The 26,496-nt window shown below is 37.8% G+C and overlaps 1 protein-coding gene across 1 annotated transcript in view; it reads right to left on the reverse strand.

Moving 5' to 3' along the window:
- Positions 1–26,496, reverse strand: part of PTPRN2 (protein tyrosine phosphatase receptor type N2) — a 636,316-nt gene that overhangs the window by 67,831 nt on the left and 541,989 nt on the right. Inside the window, exon 14 of the mRNA XM_053934893.1 lies at positions 18,055–18,249. Coding sequence (XP_053790868.1) covers positions 18,055–18,249 — 195 coding nt within the window. The remainder of the gene's footprint in view (positions 1–18,054; positions 18,250–26,496) is intronic.

The following is a 26,496-nucleotide window of genomic DNA, read 5'->3' on the forward strand; positions in this document are numbered from 1 at the left end:
CATTGTATACCTGGAAATATACAAATATTTTTAAAAAGGAACGCTAGTTCTCATTTGAGCTTTTTTTCATAGGGATGTCAACAATATTGCTCTTCTATTTCAAACTTAATTTGCTACTTATTTTCAGCAAGCCATTCTGTTTGCTCAGAATATTGCTGCTCTCCATAATTTCTGCTTGTATATATTCCAGTGTCTTCACAGATCATGTATTAATGGATCTATGCAAATTATAGATATGGCTTCTTGTGATTCTTTTCTTCAAAGATAATTTCTTTGTTGTATGTGTTTTCAGGTTTAACATTTTCAAACTTTTGAATTACTCCTCTGTCATCACATCTGTGCAGAACTTTAGACTGTGATGAAAGTCATTGCCACTTCCACTGATTTCCACATCATTATTTAAAAAGTTAAATATAATTGGATCTAAGAGCAATTCCTGTACTCTGCCAGACACTCCTAGACATAGCTTTCGATCATTACTTTTTGCATATCAACCTTTTGCCTCATTTCAATCCATATAATTGTCCTCCAAAAAATTGGCATTAACTTTTCAATTAACTATTCATGAGACAGTGTCATGACTTTATTAAAAGTATGTATAACATCTGTTGTTTTCACTTCATCTACTGGGTTTTGTAGTGTTACTTAAATAAAAAGTAATCAGGTTTGTCCAGGCAAGATTTGCTCTTTAGAAAATCATGTATATTCTTACTCATTGTTCAGCTATCCAATGGAAAGGGTGAAGGAGATTAGCAAACACACAAAGGAAAGACTCCAGCCTTTCCCATCCTCTTAAATGACATCCTTACATTTATTTTCCTTTTATGCCCTTGAAAAAAATCTCTCTCTAGATAATCAGCAACTCCTTTTTTTAATATGTGCTCCATTATTTTCTAGGGCTGAAGTCTAGACTCAGGGAATAGTAACAAAAAGTTCATTTCTCTTCTCTGTTTCTGCTCCCTGCTCTTCTTTGTAAAAAATAATTTTTACAAAATGATCCGTTTATTCTTCTATTTTGGTGCACACAAACTTTTCCAGAACTGATCAAATAAAGCCCGCTGAGATCAATGTCACTATCACAACTCCGAGCCATATTCAGATCCTGCAGAGCACCACAACGTTTTTTCTATACTTTTTAAGCATTTCTCACTTCCCAGCACAGTTTCATAGTAACACTGAGGTTACTTTAGGGTCTTGCTTACAGAAGATCAGTCTTTTTCCCTCAGCTGCCCCGGTGTCCTTGCACAGACAAAAGGCTGGGAGTTCATCACATGTTTCCATGAAGAAACTTTCAGTGGTTCTGAAACACGGGAGCAGAGCCAAACTATGCCCATGCCTTCTTACTTTTCTTCTAGCAAAGCAGACCTTAAATAAATAGAGTATGCACTATCTCAACCAATTTCAGTCTTTCTATCAACTAGCATGTTAAGAAAATAATTTTTTGCCAATAGTTAGTTGTTCCATGGAAGTCCCACAGTTGTTTCTGGTGCTCTAATCCAACCAAACCCCAATAATGCAGAGCCTGTAACTGGTACCAAGACCAGCTCCATCTCTGAAGCATCAATCCATAAATGTCAGGAATACCAGCTTTAATCTTAAATATCAAGTTCTCAATATTAACTGCAAAGAAGTGTGACTTTATAGGGGTAGTTATATTTGGCTTATATAGACATATAAAATAAACATTCTGTTGTGGCAGCTTATTGTCAGTATCTCACAGAACTTGTATCTGGAAGAAATCTCAGTAAATTACCATCTGGCTATAAAGTCCCACGTGCTCTCAATTCCAGGGAGTGTTCTGCATCCCTACTTTACTGGAACCAGGATTTCATCACCTGATTAGTCAGTCATTTCAGGCTGAAGGCTCCTTTCTCTTTTCTAACTTGTCCTGTGCCATCTCAGATCTCCTGCTTACAGTAACCACAAATGAAAAAATATGGGAAATAAAAACTTGGGAATTTGTATTTTCTCTTTGCAAAAGACACCGAGAAATTATTTTTCCTCCCCCATTTGCAGCCATATTACTACCATGATGTGTTTTGATCTAATAGTTCTCGTATTTCCCAGAACATGATTACACCAGTGAAAAAAATAGTTTTGAAGCTTTTCAGTTAGGTACTGAAAAATGCTATGTAGCTCTACTTGTAATTTGGCATGAAACACTACTAATATCATACATAATATGGTAGGTGATGAAGGAAAACTTGAAAAAAAAGCCAGAGGGAGGCAATTCACTGACAAAGCAACTATTCAGTGTGGTTGAGAATAATATCCCTAGATTGCTTCAAATAGGTTGTATTATTCAGAAATAATTTAACTTCCATGGTGATACCAGCCAACAATAAAAATGACATTCCATAGTTTCAGTTTCATATTTTTAGATGTAAATCTCATTGTAGACACCGAAGCATGCACACAGAGAGCAGTTGTGCTTTCAGCATGCCATCTTAAATAATGTTAAATTATTGTCCCTGGTTTGCTAGAGAAGTATCATCTCTGCACAAGAAGTGTAAGGCATTATCTACCAGACTGGACCAGAGTGCAACTTTGGCAAGAAAGGCTGTTAGATGGCAGCTGATGTTCTGTTTGCCTAAATTAATACACCCTTGATGCAGCGTTCATCACCATCTCTCCCTCTCCTAATGCTCTGATAATAGAGTTTTGTAACTTGTAAAAGGATTACTTCAATCCAATCAGCAGGTGCTGGGATCAGTGTGTGTCACACAAACACTTGCTAATCCCTTTTCTTACAGCTCCCAGCTGCCAAAGGTGTTCAATGAAACCCCAGTGAAATGGATGGATACCACTTGGTCTGGACTGACACAGGTTGTCATCTCTGGAGGAAATCTTGGAAAATACATGTGCTGCTAAGAATTGCTTCAACTGGAATGGTGGAGGCAGGTATACTTTTAAAAAGAAATGCAGCTATGAAGTTAAACATTTAAAAAATTGGAATGCTTAATTGTGAAATATTTACTCTACCTGGCTCTCTAAATATAGCAGAAGATAAAGAAATTCACTCTACAAGGAATCCCTTCTTAAGGAATATCAGCTACTTAATGGTGTCTTCTAGGTCTTAAAATACAACCACCCTCATCTCCTCCTCCTTATCCCCTTTCTTGAAATCTAAATTATGCCTCTGAATTTTCACCTCTGCAATTACTTTGCTTTAAATAAACCTCAACAAAAAAGAGAAGATGATTGCCATAAAAGGAATATAATTTGCTCCCTTACAATCCCTGTATTTCTATAGCTCCTTCTTGTCCAACTGTCTGAAAGTGCTCACGTTACTTCTGCAGGGGAGGCAAGTATCACTGCTGCTTCACAGATGGGAAATGAAAGGGCAGAGACATTGAAATTAATTTCCCAGGGTCACAGAATATGCTCCTAAGCCACTAATTTTTGCAGGAATATTCTTGACAGCTGTTTTTTACACCATGATCATGTTTATAGACATGGCTAAAAGTCAGGACACCTTAATGAATCCATATCTGAGAACATTTTTGCAATTACAAGTATACCAAATGTTCTGACTGTGATGGAATTAGTACAGATTTTGGGTTGGGGATTTTGTTCAGAAGTACATGGTTTAAGTGTCTGGTGAGTAGATAAATTTATGCACATGCTGAATGCTGTTTATGCAAAGACATGCCAAGGTAAATAATATATATGTAAAAGATGAATCATCCAAAAGCAGTTTCTAAAATTTCTGTCCTTCTTATAGTAGATTTCACTACAAAAATCTTAAATAATAAATAGCATTCACAAAAAGGAACAATATTACTTCAAAAAATCACGGTCTAAACCTCTTAGCCAAATACTGCTATTTCATAGCACAGGATATGTTGTGACATTTCTTAAAACCAAAAATAAATCCAAAACAAGAAAAAACTCTGCCCAAACCCCCCCATTAAAGACAGCTCTGCAGTACAGGAACTGGCACCAAGGAGAGTGTCAGCTGAATTCATCAACTGAGACATTTTGGGAAGCATTTCTGGTAGCTTTGTTAAAACGTAAAAGCACAAGCATGTAAAAACTAGCTGGAAAACTGAACAAAAATATACAAATCAAGTCCTTTGACTCTTTGTGATAAATATTGACACCCAACACCATTCTCACAAAAAACTGCTATTTTCTTCTTACACATTAAATAAATTTTTCAGATCATCCCTTCTCACTTCATTTTTTACTAATATTTTAACACCATACCACAATCCAAGACATATTTGTGATTCATTTATACGTCTGTTGTGTGTCTGAAATGAAAACTTTAAAAATATATTACTGCACGCTAATTACCTGGCTGAAAACACAAAACCAAATTCCCTGGCTTCTTCTCGTAGCCCTGCTAACTCAATTAAGCATCTAAATTTGGGTTCCCTGTTGGATACTGTAATTTCAAATTTCAATTTTAATGAATTACAGTCTGTGTTTCTTTTCAGAGCACTTGTATAGTCATCTTCCTTTACTATATATATAAAAATTACCAAGAGATAAATAAAGAATTCTGAAAACATCATGTTTAAAAATAATCCTTGCTTCAAGCGTGGTCAAGTTCTGCAGAGATAATGAGACCAGTAAAACCCAGGCAACCATGACCAAGTATATCCAAGTGATACAGAACATGATGTGATTTATAGATAGTCTGGAAAAATATCACTGTGTTAGGCACTTGCCATCTTGAGGGCAGACAGGAAAATATTTCTTTTACATACATAATACCCCTGCTAAAGCAAAGGGATAAGTACTTACTTACTGTTACTCAGAAGTGCTTCATCAGGAAAAAATAATAACTCATAAAGGAAAACCCCTCTGCTTTTCAGTGTGGGTTTAGGGGGGTTTTTGGGTGGTGGGGCAAGGTATTGAACTGTGAGAGTTTGTACCTAAACACACACAGAGGTTGTAGAAAATTGAAAACATGCAATATGAAATCTGAGAAGTCTTGCAATTCATGCTGTACCCACAGCCTAGAGAAAGGCTATGCATCTAAGCACAAGTGGCCATCAGGTTACCTGAGAGAAAAAGCAGGGAAAGAACAGACTGAATAACCAGCCCTTTCCTTAGAAATCTCCTGTAACAGAGACCAGACACTTAGAACTCCAAAAACATTTTCAATGATGGGGTTTTCAATGACATCCTTGCACTCAGGACCATTTTGGAACCATGTCCACTACCTAGAAAGTTCCATGGTTGCACACAGAGAAGGAACACAGTGAACTGCCAGTCCCATGGATGCAGAGCAAACTCAGTGCAATAGCAAAACCAAAGAGCTTGACTATAAAAGACAGCTCAGAAAGCAAGTTGAATGAAATACTGATTTTTTAAGGGTTGGACTTGATATTGGAGGTCTCTTCCAACCTAAATGATTTTAAGATTTTATAACAGTAGGAAATGAAGAAACTCCTTTTTCACAGAAGCCCTTTCAGGACTTAAAAGAGACAACTGTGGGAGAAGACACTTCTGCCCTACCCCATCCATGTCACACTCACAGCCACGTTGAAACAACACGCAGTAGGAGAATAAGCAATGCTGACTGCGAGCAAGATGCAGCTGGCATCTACCCAGCTCCAGCTCCCAAATCTGGAGGAAGTGTCCCATTTTTCAGGTAACCTTTTATCTATGCACCATGGGATTTTCAACTGACGCTGGCCTAGCTCAGTGATTCTCAAATATTTTTCTCATGAAAGAATTCAAAAGGGATTGTGAAGTGATGGTAGAAAAGCTTTAGAAGTGCATAAGCTGAAGACATCCGGCCTGCTCCTGGGACTCCTGGGTTTCCATGGAAGCCAGTAAAGAATAACACTTTAAAGAAGTTTGAGGAACACTGGTCTAATCCACAGATGAAAATATTTGAAGTGACAGAGGGCAGAATAAGAACAAGGGAAAAACAATGTGAAAGAGGACAGAAGAAGAAGCCAAGAACAGACTGTAGAGGTCAACAAAGATGTGAAATGATGAAAGAAGACACTATACTGCAAAGGAAGAAATTCAGAAAAACAAAAACCAGAACACAGCTAAATGCTATGGGAAGAAGCAAATTTTGGTCATAACTGATAACGCAACATTTCCTTGCATGCTTTTTCTTTTTCTTGGAACCCTTCCCTTCAACTTCTGAACAAGAAGAATACATTGAGGGGGTGACAGCAGTAGCTTTGAGTAGACAGTAGAAGTACGGATGACTGTTAAACAGAAAGAAAAATAACCTAAAACTTGGTTCATGTTCATGATTGCTAGGGATTTAGCAGATTGGGCATATATTCTTGAAGAAAACTGTTATAAATTCAGAGGAGACTCAAAAAATGTGTGGAAGGCATCCTTTTCCATCATAGATTTATTTACTATAGACTGCACATCCTCACTTTGGTTTTCACAAGGTTTTTCAATATGTATTTAATATCTTTCAGTCAGCTCTCCAAATATGGGATATTTTGCTCTTAGATAATGAGGTGAAAACTAAAATGACAGAATAAATCTGACAAACCCAAGTCCAGAATTCCTTTCTACTTTCATGTCTGAAAAAAGAGTAATGAGTGACTTTAAAGGGCAAAAGTATTATGCTTCAATACAATCCTTTTTCTGTTAAAGGCAATAGGATGAGTTGTGAGAACTCAGCACAGGGACACCAGGGAATGGGAGTCTACTCCTGGCTCTGTTTCCATCCTTAAGTTTTGTCTTGTTCAAGATGCTTCCCTGTCTGTGCCTGAGTTTCCTGGACTAAAAAGATGGGATAATGATAGCAACCTTTAAAAAGAACTTTGAATCTACTGATCAAAAGTAGTAAATAAGCATTAGCTTATTATTATTTTGGTTACTAAAGTGAGTTGAAAGGATCTTGGTGACTTTAATCAAAATTTCTTTTATCAGACCCCAGAATCCTACCTGAAGGACAAAGTTTCTCAAAATTCAGTTATGAGGACACACATATGCTAAGTCAAATGCTAGTGGATACCCTCAGACACCACAGAGTTTTCTTGGTACAACAGAACTTCAAATGAAACAAAGGCATTTATGGACTTTCAGAAGAAGTAGTGTATTAGGCACCATTAGTACATTTGCTACAGCAATTAGACACTATCATGATGTTTTCAATCAAATTGGTCCAATGCAAACAAAGACATCAAAAGGTGAAGGGTGGCAATGAAAAATGAAGAGAGCACTTTTCTCAGGCAGGCATTACACACACACACACCTGAGAAGCAGCAGGACACCCCTCTGCTGTGAGCCAGCACTATCCTGGGCATCTTAGCTTGCTGTGGTTAATAAACCCAACCCTTCCAGGTGCCTTCCCCAGCAGCAGATAAAGCAGTAGATAAACAGCTGCATCAGAAATACTCCTGCATTTAGAAAAGCTTTGGGTTTGGATTCTGCATTAGCTTCATCCTTGAAAAATTCCATCTTTTAAGTCCACCACAGCCTACCACACTGGCATGGTGACCGTCTCTTAATGCCACGGTCTGCACAGTTTGTTATGATTCCTACAGGTTAAAAAGCACCCTTGATGCCTTTGGCCTAACACATAATTAAAATGCATATAAAACATGATTTTGTAATGAAAGTCCTTCTCTGGTATCATTACTGCATGCTGCTTACCAACTGCTATGTTTAAGCTAAAACTCCTTTGGTATTGTCTGATGAATGAAGTGAATGCACACTTCAGGATGTGTCCTGCTGCAACAATACTCCCTCTGCAAGACTGCTCCAAGGAACTTATAGGACTTCTGATAAAAGGTTAGTTCTGCAACCTGCAGTTTTTGAGGGGAGCCCAGTGAAGTTCCACGTGCTCCACACAGAGGTAAAGCTTGGAGTAATCTCACACTAGAGCAGATACATGAGGGTTTGTTGTGTTGATGGTACTTTATGCACAGTCCATCTACTCATGCAAATAATGTCTTAAAGCATTGAAATGATTTCTATCTATTCTACTGGTAAAATTTGTCACTGGCAAAGACATGTGACATCTTTTCCATTAGCTTTTCTCTGTAATGTGACACAGGCAGATTAAAAGGGTTCTTTAACATACATCTTCTCCAGTACTGATGTGGCCGAGACCACCGCAAATTAAATTTTATAAATTATCTCTGCTGTGCTTTTCACCATTTATGTCACTATATATTTGCAATTTCCTCATCCCAAGGAACACAAGCAGCCTTGTCAGCTTCATTTAAACAGTGCTGTAAGAGACAAAAATTGCAAATATTGCAAGGAAAAGTTTTAAAATTTAAAATGCTAAACAGTTTTCCATTAACACAGAAAAAATTGTATATATTGTATCTCTGCTCCCAAATGTTTATCTATACCTATAGGGGATACCATTGCTGCTCATGGGATTTGTACACAAGCATGCATGTGGGTATGAAGCACCCACCACTGAACAGTCATCTCGAGGCACATGATACTAAAACCAATATACAAACCCTAAAAATATACCAGTATTTAAAGGTATAAGAAGGCCTAAATAAACATGAAGTAACACTGTGTCATAAATATAACACCAAGATCTCGGGCCTGATTCTGACTGGGCTCCCACCCGCTAATCACTCGTCTGCAGACACAGCCGTGGGTGCAATTTCAGCTCTCAGATTTTCCTGCTGTAGCTTTTTTCCCCTTGTTATCTCAGTAGACATCTTCACTTTGGCGAGATGGATATTGAGCTACCATCCTGCTACACATTCTAGGAATATGCACACAGCAAGCAGCTCGGCATCAGCTCACACATGAACAGCCTTAGCTCCCATAAAATATTCATTCATTTAAAAAATATTTGCACCCTGCTGTCAAACTTAGACAAATTCATACTGAGCCTCAGAAAATAGCTGTTTTAATGGTAAATGATGTTCCAGAAACCTCTTTTAGGCTAAACACTCTCGTCAAAATTATTTTAATAAGAAAGATTAACAATTTCAACATTAGCTGCTAATCCCCTTTCATTTGAAACTGTGCTGATAAAATTCTTTGCTTGTCATTCAAATAGTAAGTAATAATTATAGATTTGGGGCCTCCATCTCTTGCTTCATTAATAGTAAATTGCATGGAAGTCTGAAGCATAAAGTCAGCTTTGATACATCTCAAAATGCAATTTCCATAGCTTTCCTTAGCTATGTACAATTAATTACAGAGTTAATAAGGGGAATATGTTAATGAAAGGGAAATTATTCACTCAGACCACCTGGTCTTATCAAATTTCTTTAATATGTTTCCTTCTTTCTGTGAATTTGCATGACAGCAAGAACACAAATCATGGTGTGCATTGCTAGTCCTTTAATATTTTTATTTGCAACCAGCTAAAGTCCACTTAAATTAAATACAGAAAGAATGAAAGAAGTAGTCAGTAGTAAATAACCGACTGCATTTGTTTTCTCAAGTTCAGTACCTTCATAATTTTAAAATAAAATCGCTTAAACAGCTTTATAATTACCATACTCTCTTCAATGCTGAAGAGCAAATATAATGCATCCAAAAAGGAGACATTGTCATCTTTTATTTTCCTTAAAGAAATGTGCTGCATATGCACATATTTAATAAAAGATGAACAGAAATGTGCTTCAATTCACTGCAGTCTGACAGCTACTAGAGCTTAGTTGCTATGTGCAGTGGAGTTTTTGGATGTTCATGGGGATATTTTAGTTGGTACAAACAGCCCAGTCAGAAGGTGGCAAACCTTCACATAAATCATCTTAAAAATATAACACAGTTGTGATACATAGTCAGAGAAATATTTTTTAAAGATGGGTCAAATCCAGAAACCAACCATCTTCAACAAACCTCGATGGATTTAATACTGACCAGACAGAGGACAAAAACATTTGAGGACCTGGACATCAGCCCTCATAATCATTCCAGAAAGAAAAAGGCCAGAGAATAATTCCTAGAGCAACAGCAGGCTGTGTTTGGAGGAGGTGATGCTTGTGGGCAGTTTATCACTACTCTCTTCTATTCTTAGTTCAATGCAAAGGTCCAACATACAGCCAGCAACAAGAGGCAGCTCATAATTCTCCCTTGCTATGAATAGGGTTTTCTTGGCCAGCTTGGCAACCTAAAGCAGCATTAGCTCATGAGTTTAGGAAAAGAGGATAAGGGAGACATGACAGCATTGAGGGAGAGCTGCCAACTAAAAAAAAAAAAGTAAGATATTACTCTGGTCTGAAACAAAAGGACAGTTACATAAAGGAGACAAACTCAGTAAAATTATGTATTTTATAGAGACATACTGGGGTAGGGATGTAATTTTTGAGGGTGGAATATTTTACCTGGTTTTGACCAAAAACGAAAATAGTTCTCTTTAACTGAACAGCAAATACAATGTCATACACTTCCAAGCAAACTTCACAGATTATTTTAATGTTTATCTCCTTATTTAAAAATGTTTCCACAGCTGCGTTGTGGGTGCATATGCAAAATTTTATCATCACAGGAGCATTTTGTCTGTGTCCTACACATCAAATTTTCCAAATACCACCCAAATTCTGTTACCTTACTCAGAAAACACTGCCAAATTATGGTCTAATCCCAGAAGGAGTTGCAGAAAGCAAAGCACAAGTTTTTAAATCTTGCCCTGAAGAACTTTGTTAAATTGGTGGAGGGATTGAACTGTCTTCATTACAAATAACCAGGCCATGTTCAATAACTTTTGCTGGCATGGCCTACACAAAAACAAAGGGCTCTCCAAAATATCGATGGGAGTTCTCTTAAACTGCAATTGGCACAGTGGTGCAAAAACACAGTGCCAATATTATGTCTCTTTGGAAGTATCATGAAGCAAGTCCTGGTTTCACCCTGAACTCTTACACATTTTGAGGAGCTCTGAAGCTGCAGTCCCATTTACCACACATCATTTGATTTTAGCAGTGTGCCATGTCTAGCAACCCATGTGAGTAATTTCTTTACTCCACAGTGAGTCAAAACTCACCACCTGCTCATATCTGAACTCTGCCACCAGACCAGAAATACTCTGTAACATATATTATCATCTTGGGATTCCTGCCTGAGAAGTCTTCCTGAATTGCCCTCCTTCTAGTATCCTTCTAAACAGGCATTTCCACCTGCTGGATCCAAAACATGTTTAACTGTTATCAAGGATTTAATACATGATGTGAGCATGCACAATAGGAAAAATACAGCAAGAGCACTTCATCACTGAGCATGTATTTGAAGCCAAAAGACAAGATCTCTCGGATAAATATTCATCTCCAGGAGACTCCACGTTTCATGAGACTCTCAGAAGCAGCTGAGTATCCAGTAACATTCCTTGTCTTCAACCTGAAGTATCAAAACTCAGATAATTTTCATTAAATCCCCATCTATTGCTACTTCCTACAGCTGATACTTGTCTTGCCTTGACATTACCTGGATGTTCTCTAGAAATGCAAGAAAGCTGGGTGAAACAGAAAAAAGTCCAGACAGCCACCAAGATTTGTTTCAGCCAAGAAAATGATCCTTTCTTTTTACTTGCTGCACACAGTTGCATAACCTAGTTTTGTGTCATATATTTCTCCCAATGTAACACTTCTAAAATTAGTGATCTAGAATATTAAGAAAAATGTTTTCTTCATCTTTCTACTAAAAGCCTTAGGGAATGATGTAAGTTGGATAAAAGCGTTCAACCAAAGCAGCTTAAACAAAGCTGGAATAAACACTTTAGAGTCAAATGACAGAGTAAGATGTAGTCACAGAAATTTGGTGAGTTATTTCTAATCATGAGTACATTAGGGGAAAACAACTGGCATGGAAGAATTTAGGGAGAAAAAAGGTTTTGAAATCAATTTCATACCATGTTCAAGAGGAATGTTTTTCTCAATTTAATACTGACTTTACAATTGTCATTATTTCCTAAGGCCCATTCAACAGAATTAATACAGAAAATGGGGAGCAACTTATTATGAAACAAATAAAATTGAAAAATCAAAGGGTAACGTGTTCATGAATATTTTTTCTGGGTTTTATTGATGTAATCTATGTAGTACATACATCCATTTATTAGATTTATGGATCTATTAGTAGAGCTGTTTCCATATGCCACAAGATTTTTTTCACTTTCTTTGCAGCTTTTCTTTGCTCCTGTATCTCAAGTCCCAGCTTTAAACAAACACAGACAAATGTTTCAAAACAACTTAAACATTTAGGGAGGGAAAAAAAAGATGTAAAATGAAGTGATAAACACTACTTCATCAGCAGAAGATCTTTCAGGAGGCAGCCAGCTCTGCTTGTCCCTAAATGCATGACAACTCAGGGAGAGATGGGTAAAGATTTTCCCATCCACAGTGTTTATGTCTTTTTGGGATATTGGCTATCCTGTCACCGAGTAACGCAATTTATAGCAGCCCTTTCCCTTGTGACTCCTCCTGTCCAACTGTTCATGATGAAATGGCCTTTAGGGCCAAAGCTTTCTTGGGACGTAATTTTGTGAGACTTCTACAACTATTTATACTGGCAGAGCTGAAAGATAAGTTGGGCTTTAGATCCACTTAGCACATGTGTAAGGAGTTTATGCTTTTAGCTAAACTTTGCCACGGACTTTTTTCCCTTCCCATGTGAGGGAGGATTTTTTTCTTCATTTTCTCAGTCACAAGCTCTTTTTAAACAGGGTATTTATATTCTTGAGATGCATGAAGAGGTACTAATGTTGGTAGAAGGAGACAGTGGGAAAGAGCAAAAAATATTAGAACCCATTTAATAATCAAACAAATGATTGTGACAAAGACCTTGTTTTCCATACCTGCACTCCTCACCTTTGTCCCTGCCACCATTAATCACCTCTGCAGCATCTGTGTCCCCAGGCAGTGCACTGCACTCATGCCCTGCGTGCTGCTTTGCTCAGGAGATGCTCAGTGTGTATATGGATTAAGGTCAAGGTGGAAAGTACACCTGCTTCTAGCTCAGTGCTGTTTGTCCTTACATGCTGGAGCTTCTCCTTTCATTTAGAGAAGTGTGTTTAGATGCCTTTTGCTCCCAGTTTTATTGCAGCTTTAGGGATAAAATGAAGGAATTTCAGCAAGATGTAATACAGGATCTAGCAAATACCTTTTCTTGTTGCAATGTGTCTTCAGTCACTCAGTTCTACACTCTTCCATATTCAATTAAAAAAAAAACCTATAGCTGCTACCCCACAAAACTCATTTAAAAAAGAATTCACTTCAAAAAATGAGAGTGAGGGGGAAATTGCTAAGAAACCATCAAAAAGTTACTATTCAGAGAGCACAGGATACCATCAGCATCATCAAAAACCCCCAGGTTCAATCTTGGAAACTATTCTCTCCCTGTTACCCTTCCCAGTCCTACAGCAATCCTGCCAGTGATTCAGCATCAAAAGTAAAGTGAATGAAAATTCAGCCCCTGGGGTTTGCCCGTTTTACCAGGCCCCCACCCCATGTCCTCAGCCAAGGTTGTGTCACCTTCTGAGACACAATCTGTCCCAGGACTTTGACAGAAAGTTCTCATATGAGGCATCCTTCACTTCTCTGTGGTGAGTGTCCTCCTGGTTTTACAGGCATATTGCCAAAGACAAGGGGATTAAGCAGGCTGATATCTCTTAGATAAAAGGCCACAGATTTCGGGCTCTAGTTCATCTGTTCTCATCTCTTCATTCAGCCCAAGTATGAAACTTCCTTCTCCTTCTGAAAAGTACATCATCACAAACAATTACATATTATTATTACTTCCAAACAAAGCAGTTTCATACCCTCTGGGAGAAGACAGCTAAGATTTCAGCTTACAAAAAATACTTAAAAAGACCTTTTGTAAATTCACACTTCCTGAAATTCTAATTTATGTATAATGCTCCAATTTTTTGCATGTCTGTCTTTACAAGGAAAAAACCTGCAAAACACAGAAAATCCTGCAAAACACAGAAAATCACTTCTGCTTCTGCAAATACCCTCTCTTATATGCTATTCAGAGAACAACCTCATAATGTTATCACCAAAAGCATACATTCTCTTCTTGCAGTACTCTTCTTCATTTAAAACCTCATAAAATATTATAATTATTTTAACCAAAAAAAGCGTGGTAATACATGAAGCAGGTGTAGGTTCCAATCCACCTTGGTGCTGAGCTTGTGCTACAGCACCAACAAAAGAGACTCCTTCTTGTAAGCTGCAGACATCAACTGGATTGTGCAGGCACAAAGGAGGCATCTCAAGAGAAATCCACTCCCTGCCTAATTCTCTGGAGACCTTCAAAGCCACCTACTCACTTCATCAACTAGAGGGGGAATTTATGGACTCAAGTCAACACTTCATTATATGTCTAAAATTCAGGAGCCCAAGTTAGGGAGACTAAATCTCTCCTGATCACTTTTAAACCCCCTCTGGTTTTCTAGCTGGACTGCAAATGGAATTGTTGCCCTTTATCAGAACTTCTCTTGTCAGCTGCAATATAGACATACACATGAGAATAAAGTGTGTGGAAATTTAAGTTCCTATTCTTTCCCTTGTTGTGACCTTCTGAATGATGCTTTCTTGCAAAACCAGTGGTGACCAAAATGAGGGCACACATCCTGAGTTGTTGCTCCTGCTAAAACCAGCCAGTCAGTGCCACAAACACGACTGCATTAAACATGCTCCTCTAATTACACTTTCCAAAGTGCTTGGATTTTTTAGAAAGACAGAATCAAAATGTGCCATATGCGCCACCCTCCTGTTAGAAATGTGATGAAAAAGACAGTGAAAAGAAAAAAAAAAAAAAAAAAAACCTCTGAATGTTGTTATCACTGTCCTTCTGGGCCTCCTGAGCCCTCCCTGCTTCCTCCTGCCAACAGCTCAAACCACCTCACACTGCTGGCAGCAGTGCAGAGGCATTGCCTTGCTGCACAGGGAAGTGGCAGAAATGCAGGATTTTTCCCTTTGAGGGGTGGTTTCAGTCTAAGTGAGGAGACTGCCCCACAGCCACAGGGCTTGGAAGATTCCTGGTTTCTGCACACCTCGAGCACTATAAACAATGGGCTAACAAGGGGAAACAAGAAAACAGTACCTGTGGCCAACCCAAGTTCCAACAAACCCTAAGCTGAGATGACTTAGGATACGACTGCAGGTATGACTGATAGCATTTTCCAGCAAATTAAACAGCTTTACAGAAGTATTTCTGACCAATGCTACCTCTGAATAAGATTACATGGAGTCATTCAGCAGTCACACACTTCTAAGCTATTTTCATTAAAGTTTTATTCTGCTTATGAATCAAAAGAAATTATTTCCTGCTACCACTTTACACAGTAATCCATTGTTTTATTTTCTCTAGGGAGATCCTGGCACCTATGAGCAATAAGGACTGAGGAGCCCTAGCTCAGCTAACTACCCCTTCACTGCACATTGTGGAGCTCAAAAACATGTTTACACACTTATAAGTGCATTTACCCTGCAAAGCAGAGGGTATCTGCCATTCTTACTGGGCCCCTTGCTAGTATTTCTCATGGCTTTTTTGTGCATTGAGATATTTTTCAAAGGAAATAGAAATTTAAAAGGAAGAGCATTGTGGCAGAGGGAAATGAGAAGAACTGAAAAATGTCTTGTACTGAATGGTATAAAAGTTGCAAAGTGTCTCCTCAGTCTCCTCCACTTCTATCTGCAAGGCAAAAGGAGGAAGAGTTCACCTCTGGTGAGCTGCTTCTGTTGCTGAGGTCCAACAAGCCACAGCATCCCCAGAAGGAGAGAAATTCAGGTAAATAAGGTATTACAGAGATGTGCATTTATTTTTGAGCAGAACATAAAATGGGTCAGCTCTGGTTTCATTGTGACCCACAGTGACACAAAACATGAGCATTTCTGATCAAGCCAAATCATCTGCTTCCGTGCTGTAGCTGAGAGATGCTGATCCTTCCATGTAAACCTAACCCTGCTCTGCCTTTGGCAAATCTTGTATTTATGGCTTAACTGCTTCCTTAAGTAAACATCCCACTGCCTGCCTGACCCTCCTATTAGGCTTGCCCTGATAGCAAAGCTAAATGCATATTTTGATGCTAACACATATTTTCTTCCTAATTGTATCATCTGAGTCCATTAAGAACAATTTTTCCCCATCCTGTATGTCACAGCACATAGGCAGATTCACCTGAATCACTGATTTTTGTTTGTTCAGGTTAGACTTAACAAATTAACTGTTTTTACTCTCTCTGTATGGCTTGCACCCTCAAAACCCTACAGCATTTCTTTACCTTTCTTTGAACCCTCCCCATCTAAGATGTAACATCTGCTGTTAGATAGTTAACACATGTATGATTTCATCCAGGGTTAAACAGGATTGACTGAACTATGAACACTGAACACTGTAACAATGACCAATCTGACTATTTTTTAAAGTTTATTTACTGCCATCTGAAGACAATTCTTTCTTGCAATTTTGCAGAAATTTGCAGAGCCAAAATAAGTGGTTCCCATATGCAACTTTCTCTCCTTTAAGCATGATTTTGAGATTATATTTTTATATTTCCCAATAATATCACTGAAAACAATTTTGCTCAATTTGAAGTAGTTGAAACTGTTTGCAAATGTTAAATTAATATTTCCATCTACATAGGAAATCTTGCTCTTATTTCCATACAAACATATTGCCTAGATATTTTTGAACCTTTTTGCCTCAGAATTTGTGTTTATTTTGAGATTAGACAACTGGAAATGTTTGGGGTTCTCAATCCTCCCCCCTGCCAGCCCCCAAGTATTTTACTTAACTATGAAAGGAAATCAAGTGAATTTTAATTATGGTTAGGCAAAAGCAGAACAGTCAAAACTGCAACAAATGGTTTTCTGTCATGAGAACAACCCTTTCAAACTGCACTTGTCTACCAGATATTAACATAATAATTAATTAATTACTTTTGGAGGGGGATGGCAGTGATGTATTTACTCAGGATAATAAAGTCTGTGGAAGCATCTGGTTTAAAATCCTACCCTGCTTTTGCTCAGTTTTATAGCTGACTCAGCCAAGGCTGAAGGAGGTCAGTAACTTGGCTGAGGTCAAATTAGATTTTTGGGTATTGCCTGCCTTCATTCCTTTCTCCACTATGGGAGGTTGGCTTGTAAGAACTTGAAAAATACCTCAGAAGATAGTACCTTCAAATTTAAGTCCAGAAAAACAAAGAAGTTTAAAAATTATGACCCAAAAGTATGACATGATGGAGAGAAGTTTCCAAAAATATGGCAAACTATCAACTGGAAAGGATGCTTACTTTAGGTAAAAACAGAAGTCAAATATACAAGCAAAATAAAACAACTTTTGGTCAAGCAAGTTCTTCACCACAACCTAACTTCTACTCAGCTAATATCAATGCACTCTAGAGAGAGTAAATATTTAAAGAAAGATGAAAATAAGGCACAAAAAAATGGAGGATTACTCTACAGCTCTCCCAGCAGGACAGAAACAAGCTCCACCAATCCCAACCACTGGACCCTGACTCTTACACAGAGAAAACTCTTCATGTGTCCATCTTCTACAGTGATACTGGTCTCAAGCTGTGCTTGGAAGTAACCCAAGATTTCCAACAAAGACTCCATCAATGGAATATATTTGGATCATTTCAAACACGAGAAATCCAACTTGGAAGAAATTTATACAAGGACAAAAAAAAAAACCAACAAAAAAAAAAAAAAAAAAAAAAATCCAGGTAAGGCTCAAAATTCAGATCCCTTTTCTAAGGATGACAGAAACAAATTGCTCCATATCACTAATCTTCTGCTGCCTTCTCAGCTCAGAAACCTCCACACACTGGAGACACATGAGAAAAAGCAGTGAGCTGATCAGAAATTTGGCAGCTTTCTTCAGTTGTCCAAACTGAGCTATACATAAATAGGACAAGAGGACACCACAGGGCTTTTTTTTTTTCTTAAAAGCAAGCATGCAAACAATTCATATGTTCACATTAAAAGAATCTTCCCAAGAGAAGAAAAACAAAGATATAATGAAAAAAAAGGAAATAAAAAGGCCTGTTTTAATGATACAAAGTTAAGATTACCAATGAATCTCAGGAATATTTTTCACCTGTGAAAACACATCTTCCCTGTCTTTTAAAGCTCTCTCTTTCCAAAAGCTGTCGCAATTTCTCGTGCCACAAAGGCACAAGTGCCTTACCAGGATCATGTGACCGGTGGAGATGTCCATGTTGGACTGGACTGGCTCCTCACACCAGGACGAGGTGCTGCTCCGGGCTGAGGGGCTGGGGATGGGCCCATCACTGAACTGGGAGGAAACGCTGTTGATTCGGGACGAGTGCTGGGGCTCCGGGCGATCAGAGGTTTTCACTGCCATGCGCTGCCGGCATAGCTCCTAGAGAGAGAGAGAGAGGGGAGGAGACAACCTACAGTTAAGAGTAATTACAGGATAGAGTCTACTAAAGACATATGATTTACAATATGTTTCCAGGGCTGGAAGTGTTTTCCCCCTCACTGCAGTAATTTTTGGGCGGCTGTCTGTTCCTTTAAGCACAGCTACAAAGGGATGCTCAACGAAATTACTACACGATGACTACCCTAACCTTTCAAAAGTGCAATTATGGCTGCACGCACATCTCCATATAGATAACCAAAAATCATATTTTGCAGCTTGACTCCTCTAGCAGATATACATTTTTTTCTCCCCCTAATATTGCCCCACATTCTGCAAAGCCTCTTTTGAACCACACAACCTCCTGAAGTTAATGGGGTTGCACGGGAGTAATTGAGAGCACTGCTTGGCCCTGGATATGCAAACTCAGCAAGCTCAAGGCAACTGAATTGATGTGCTCTCCAATGTAAATCCTAGTTGATAGATGCCTCATTTCTCTTCATTAAAATAGCAAACTCGCAACACTTCCTCCCTGATGTGGGGCAGAGAGGATGAAGAATGACATTAACGAAGAATAAAAGCAGAAATCTGTCATTGTAGTGTTTAAGCAGCTTTGGCGAATAAAGAAAATTCAAGCTATCACACATACTAATGCAAGTCATGTTGAAACACCAAAATAGATATCACTGGGAATACGTATTTTCAGTTGCTCTCATGCATAGAATTTGTGAAAATATACAGAATTCTGGTTAGGTAACAGAAAATCCTGCTGGTAAAACCAACTCCTGATAGCATAAAATTCTGATTCTAACAAGATGAGCAGACCCACAGTTACACTGTCATGTTGTAATGCTGTTAGAATCAGCTGTAGTGGTGAGACCACAGACATTGTAATAAAATGATCATTTTTTTAACATATGACTATTGTCCATGAGGGGGGGTCCTTGGCTGCTTGGCAAGTCTATAGGATGTGGCCATATTGCACACACAGTGTGGGAACAAATTTATCTCAGATTACTCATTCTGCACACTCGAGTACTAAGAGCTCAATCTTTTGCCTCAGGCTAACAAAATAATACAGGCTGAAAAATTCATACCATTGGAATGCCATGGCTTCTGTTTTTTTATTCATTGATAATTTAGTGCAGCCCAAGTGCCATTAGTAGGATGATCTGAAAACCATTATTTATCAACTGCAGTAAAATCTTTTCATGCAGGAGTCTGAAATATAACTTAAGATTATGTCTGGGGCTTTTTTTAACTTTGCAAACTCTAGGACACTGAAGGGGCATCCTAATCTATGCAGCAGCAAGCATTCAAACAAACTCCCTGAAACCATCGTATAGAGACTCCTCCTGTCACCACATGACAATGATTAAAGACCCCTTCAAATATTCTTTTCTACCAAAACTTTTGTCTTATTTGCCATTAGAGATGCTTATGTGGACTTTTACTATTTGATGGTATTTAATACAGTATGTATATACATAGATACATACATGTATGTATGCATGTACAAATTAAGGTACATTGAGATGAAATTTGCATGATTTATAAACAGGATGTATTTCACTGTCTATTACAAAAACACAGTCAACAAAAGCTTGGGAAGCAGAGATTACTAATTCTATATGGTGTCAGTTGTTGGAATAACTGTACAGAAAACTGTCACAAGTGAAACTGCTACCTGACTCCATCACTGCATTTTTTTTATATTTATTGATTTTGTCTAGGCCATGAAAGAGTTTTTCTATTTTTTACCAAAAGTAGGGGTTTTCCACAGTTGAGTAGTATGTATTGTCAATTGGTACCTTTGTAGCTTCCTGCTAACCTTAACATGAAAAATATTAGAAAAATAAATTAAACTTCAAAAGTATGTTGAATTGAGTCACATATATTGCTGTTAGATAGGTCAGTTAAACTATCAGTATTAAACCCAAGATTTTTAATAAAGGAAAAGATGTCATTGTAGCTCTTATTTTTAAATGTAGGAACAAAGAAAAAACCTCTTTTTCTTCTTTTCTCTGGAGGATCACACTTTATAAGAAAGGATAGCAATAGTCTTCAATGTCTATTACTAACCTCAGAATGACCCTCCAGTAGTGTAATTTCAAATTGCTGCTTTTAGCAGATTTTAGGAAAAAGTATAACAGAGTGGAAGCTTTTTAGACAGAAAAATAAATCTACAAAAAACCAAAAAGCTGCTCAGATGTTTAGACATCAGCCATTCCTAGAGGGAATGGTTTATTGGACTAAGAAAAAGTATAATAAGTAAAGGTATAAACATAAGAAGTCTATCACATAACTGCTAGAAGGATGTGTCTTCTGGCTGGCATGCCATGTGGCGTTGATATGAATTTATTATATTCTAATAGACATCCTGCCACTTGACTCACCCCAACTCTGTGCTAACAATAGCATTTGTACTCAAACAGGATCTTTGTTTTTAAGTTGATCTGTTCCTGCTGTTCATATCCTGCCTCAAGTCATAATCCTCTGCTTTTACAAGTGGTTGCTGTGGAAAGGATTATAGACCTCTGTTAACAAAAAAGAATTGAGATCAAGTGATCTCTAAGAAATTAATGTACCATTTTTACATGAACTATAATGACAAAAGAAACAATATTATAGACAATTGATTCTGGAACAGATTAACCTCTGACCAAAAGATCTTTTTGGACATAAAGTATTGAATAGGTACTAAGAAATGTTGTTTTAAAATGAAGTTTAACATGTTCATGGTCCTCATGGAAGAAGGTGAAGTTGAGAATCATAACAAATTTAAATACATTTTAAAAATGTACCTTCTCTCAAATATTAACATATTTCTTTCCTGACATATAAAGAACCAAAACAATAATTCCCAGAACTGCTGTTACTGTCAAATACCTCAAACAAAGCAACCACGTCACTGCACTCTGCCATAAAAAATGCTTAATGTAAACAGGAAGGTCAAATCATAGCTGAAGCAAAAACACTTCTGAATTTCTTGATTGGAGTTTTAAATCTCCATGACAATGAGTTTTCCCCTGCCTGTAAACAGAAGATTTTGGGCTGAATTTATTTCCAGATCAGTCTGACAGCCCTTGACAGCTCTACCTTCCCCCTTTCCCAGCTAGCCCAGGATGAAGAACCTGCCCCATCTCCACACATTTTGATCAGCCACCTCAGGACAGCTACAGCTTCTGCTTCTCCAAAGCCACCTCTCTGCTAGCCCAACCATTCCAGCTCCCACTTGGGCTTCTAGCCTGGCACTGCAGGGACAATGTGTTCAAGACCACCACATGTAAAAGCTTTGATGCATGGGGTGTTTTGGGGAGCCATAGGGGTTCCTCCAGGACATACAGACAAGGGATGTCCAGCTCAAAGCAGGGAAATGTCTTTATGTGGAATTTGGCCTTGAGATGGGTCATCAGAGTTCCCTTCCTACAAAAGGCATTGGGAACAGGGGGGTCTCAGAGTGTGGGGTGTTTCACACCACCCCATGGCACTTACTGACCTGGCACCTCTTCACAAATGGCTCAGATCCTCATAAATACAATATCTGTTACCTGTGCACTTCTCTGCATGCTCAGGTATGCTCTGCCTTCCTCTCCAAAATCTTTACTCTCACAAGCATTTTGCAAATCAGCCATTTACCAAACCACAACTAGAATTCAAACTTGACTAAAATGTCAAAGCTCCATACTGTGAGAATGATATGAATTGTATTTCTGTATTGTCTCAGCCATTAAAAATATTTTCTAAGAATGAATTCAATTTACTGCTGCATTTCTATATTTAGCAGAGTGGCTGAGGCTATTTCTGCCATGCTGCGACTCAGTAATGTCTAGCCATTGTTTGTGTATAGTTTGAGTGCCATTCTTCATTTAAAAACATCATTTACACCTAAAAAAGCAACCATAATGCATACAGTGAAAGATGAAGAAACGATCCTCCTGACCTTCAGGCTATGATCTAATGGATGGGTTGGACATAAACATTTATTTAAAAGGTAATTTGAAGTTTATGACATTATTTCCCATCACATGGGAATTGCTATCATAGTGAGGCACTTACTCTGTTTTTTATTTCCCAGCATTTATTATCAAACTTATATGGCGGTCACATGCAGTATATAATGGAGAAGTAATATCGCTGTATGACAAAAACTGCCATAACCAAGATAAATATTCTGTAAATAATGTTGAGTTAAATGAGTTCAAAGTACTGCACCATGATCATCTGCAGTGAGCTTTTTATTTGACACACAATTGATAACCTTAAACAAGCCATAAACAGTATTCTTGGAAAGCCCTCAATCCTCTTCACAATGAGGTTCTAAAATATTTCTAATACTTAGCTGTCCACATAGAGACGGGGAGAACCATGAAGTGAAACTATTTCCTCAGGTACAACAAATAGATTTTCAAACCATACACTCTACTTGTGAATGAACCACTCTGCAGCATAAATGTAGCTTATCCACATTTAAAGGAGGCCATTAAGAGACTTGCTGCAACTCCTGGACAAAACTGAGAGCCAGTCTTGCCACCATATTTTGTTAGATGGGTCTCTGAGCCTGAAGAGGTAAGAAACTCTCCTCTCAAACAAGGAGGCATCAAGTCTGTTCAGAAATGGAGCCCACAGATACCCATCCAGGCTGCTTTGGAGATGTGACTTGCTCACCAGCAGAAGTGTTAGGCCCTGTCACCAGCCAGTGACAGGAGCTGCATCTTCTGCCACGTGGCTTTGTAATGCACAGCAGCCATTGGTGTCACAGAAGGGCAAGGCAGCAAAAGAGAACTCAGAGAAATTTTTATCTGTCATCTACTGAAAAATCCACTTAAGGAAATTGGAAAATCCATTGAAGCTACACAGTTTACTGTTTTTAGAGAGGAATATATGTATATGCCCTGGTAAGGATTATGAGTATAGGTAACCATAGAACTAAAACCAGATGTAACTGAGGCTAATGAATCTTTTCCCTTGCTGTATTGGCAAAAATGGAATTTGAGAACCTCAGGTGACACAGCACAGGCAGGAGAGCTGACTGGAGCATCCCAGTTAAGACACGGCCAATGTTCACCTCATCTCTGCAGTCATTATACATGAGCCATTCCACCTCAAAGCTGCCTCCAGAGAAGATGTTGCAAATACTTTATGCAAATTCTCTAAGCAATACCTTCAGGTATTCCAAGTCCAGCCAGTGATGAATGGATCATTCTCTTCTAGCTGGTACCAGGAACATGATAAATGTTCAGTCCAAAGCAAACAAAAATAGCTCCGTATCTAAAACACTGCTCTTTTTTCCCAGCCACTTTCAACCTCAGATCTGACTAACAGGAGATCTGGGATCTGAGGGAAATGTCAACTTTTCAGTTTATTTAGAAAAAGAAATATAATTTCATTATGATATATTAACAAAAAAATCTATTTTGTAACTGATCCCAAAATCTGCACAAAACCAAAAAATTAAGTCCAGGAAATAGGCATTTCTACACTTTAAAGAACTTTTTGTTTAGCAAATTAAAATGGAAACAATTGAGTTAGTCCAGAAATAAGTGTGGCAAAATTATTCTAGAATTAGCAAAATATAAGAGAGAATAAAGCTTTCCATAGATAATTATTAAGAAAATGCAGAGACAATAAACAAAGAAATTACTGTTTATTAAAAGTGATAGCTGAGTGTACACCAAGCCCTTCCAACCTGACCTGCCTAATATTCTAGCAATCAAGAAACAAATCTGCCTGATCACAAGAACACTGTGTTAATTTTATATGTGTGAAACAAACATATTTCACAGAAATTTTAAATCAAAACGCTGACACTTAATTCTAAATTGTTCAAGACTACACCTTTTAATAAAATGTATAATGAAGATTAAGAATGTATGTATTCTATACACTAGGTATGGAGGAATAAGACCTTTAAAATGTCTTTTTTTCCCCCCTAAGCTTTAATGCATTTAATTCAACAGAAGTCTCATTCCCTTTTCAGGAGGTATTATTCACAGGATGAGCTGAGGTCTGCACGTACAGCCTGGATTTCACTGTTCAGCAATGGATGCAGTCATAAGACAATGAGATTTTAAAAATGAAAAAATAAGCTCTTTTTTTGAAACAAATGGATCTAGGACTATAAACATCATTATTCTCTAACTAAATTTGCTTAGTGTTTGTTTCACCACTACAGGGTGAAACTAAAGTCATTTGGCTGCCTTTGTTGTGCTTTTGCATATTTGATAAGCTTTCAGGTGCTATAAATTTAACTTTAACTTATTTACTGTATTTGTAGCTTTGGGGATAATTACAGCTTTATTACCATTTATTTTTGAGTAATTGAAACATACTTTCAAGCTTCAGCTTCATTTTAACATACTTTTTGTCCAGCAATAAAAGAGCTGTTTACATATATGGAATACTTGCATGTATATTTACTATCCTTCTCAGAAAAGGCAACTATATCTGATATCTGTGTCCCTTCAGAAAAGGGATAAAGGGATATATTGGAAAAATGATTGAGAGTAATATTTTGAAAGATACAGCATCAAACATTATCATTACACAACAGTATCATTACACATCCATACTCTAGACAATTTGTTTTTATTTAGACTTGTATGTGATAGATCTTGGGAGGAACAGAAACAAAAAAAAAAAAAAAAAAGAAAAAAAGAAGAAAGCAAAATAAATTTCTTTGATTGTCAATGCAGCCTTCATGTGTCCAGTTCAGTATCTGCCCTCTTGTACCACACTCTGTATATCTGAATATAACTCTGAACCTTGGGACAGGGGGGGGATTACTCTGCTTGATTTTTAAATGATCTAAAACCCACGGATGCTGTTTCTTTTTGAGAGCTTGAGAATCATTCTCCTAACAAAAACCTCAGTTTTGATTGTGGCTTGTGAAACTTAAAATTTCAATTATTTTAGCACTGTGTGTGTTTCCTGGTGATGACTCATCAACTATGATTCCCCTTTCCTCATGTAGAGGAAATGAAGAAAGGGAAAGGCAAACAAAATGACAAACAAACCAAACAAAAAACAAAAGCATTTTTTAAACAAAAAATGACTTTTCCTTTTTTTAAAAAAATAGTCTTTAATTTCTTTGTTTTATTCCCTCTCTTCAATTTCAAACATTTGCACCGTCTTGTCCTACCCAACAGAATGAAAAGCCATCATGGTCTTGTACACATCTCCAGGTGTCCAGCAGACATGAAAATTGCACAGAACCAAAGGTGCTGTCTATGCAATACAGCTTGAGAAAATAGTTTTACTTTCATTCTTTCAGCAACTTCTCATCAATGATGAAGCAATCTGAATAGTCCAGAAGCTCCTGGAGGAGGCAGATACCTCCTACATGGCTCACATTGCCAAGGAGGACATGACAGCAGAGGTCTAATGATATTTCTCTGAAATAATGATAATATTGCCCTGCAATCCACGCCAGGAAAGCACAGGCATCTTTGGGGATAATACTGCTTTCCAGAGGGTCAGTAAAATTTGAAGACCATGTTTAGGTTACTCAGCTGGGGAATGTTTTCCTATACAAAAGCACAAAAGGCCCCTGACTTGGACTGCATGAGTATGACAGCTTAGAGCCTTTATTTCTAAAAGTTTTATGAAACAGATGCTGACTAAACAGGACTCCAGCACCCTGGTCTTCACGAACAGGAGATACACAAAGAAAGGCTGTGATTCTTTAGACTGATTTGGAAGAGTATCTTCCTTGCATGATGACATTATGGTGGCTTCCCTAAGAATTTAAAAGGACTACCTGGATTACTCCAAGGAAATCAGTGTCTGTTTTGAATAGGATATAACAGCAAACTGTGTATCTGAAGTCACCTGAGATCTACAGGTGTAAAAGCACCCAATTTTTCTTCTCAGGTTGTTCCTGACAATGTCAGAGTTTTACTGGCCTTGCAGTTCAGACAACTGCAATTCTGGAAGTGATGGTATGATCTGCCACTGACCTACCTGCCACAAAAAAAAAAAAAGTGGTTTCAACCAGTGCTGCTTTCTAAATTGCATTTCCCACATTTCAGCTGTGCCTGCATATAATGTTTTACTAGTACATGAATATATGGCAAGTATGAAGCTGGAAGAGGAAAGATTTCTTAAAGGAATAACCAGAGAGATAAAAAAATAACATGTAAAACACACTTCACCTTTGCCATGTTTCGTTCATCTTAACTAACTCTATACAAGCTCATGAGGGCACAGCTGCTCCTTAATATGAATTGGCACAGAAAATCCCCCACTAGC

This window comes from Vidua chalybeata, chromosome 1 (genome assembly GCF_026979565.1).
Source record: "Vidua chalybeata isolate OUT-0048 chromosome 1, bVidCha1 merged haplotype, whole genome shotgun sequence".
Lineage (NCBI taxonomy): Eukaryota > Metazoa > Chordata > Aves > Passeriformes > Viduidae > Vidua > Vidua chalybeata.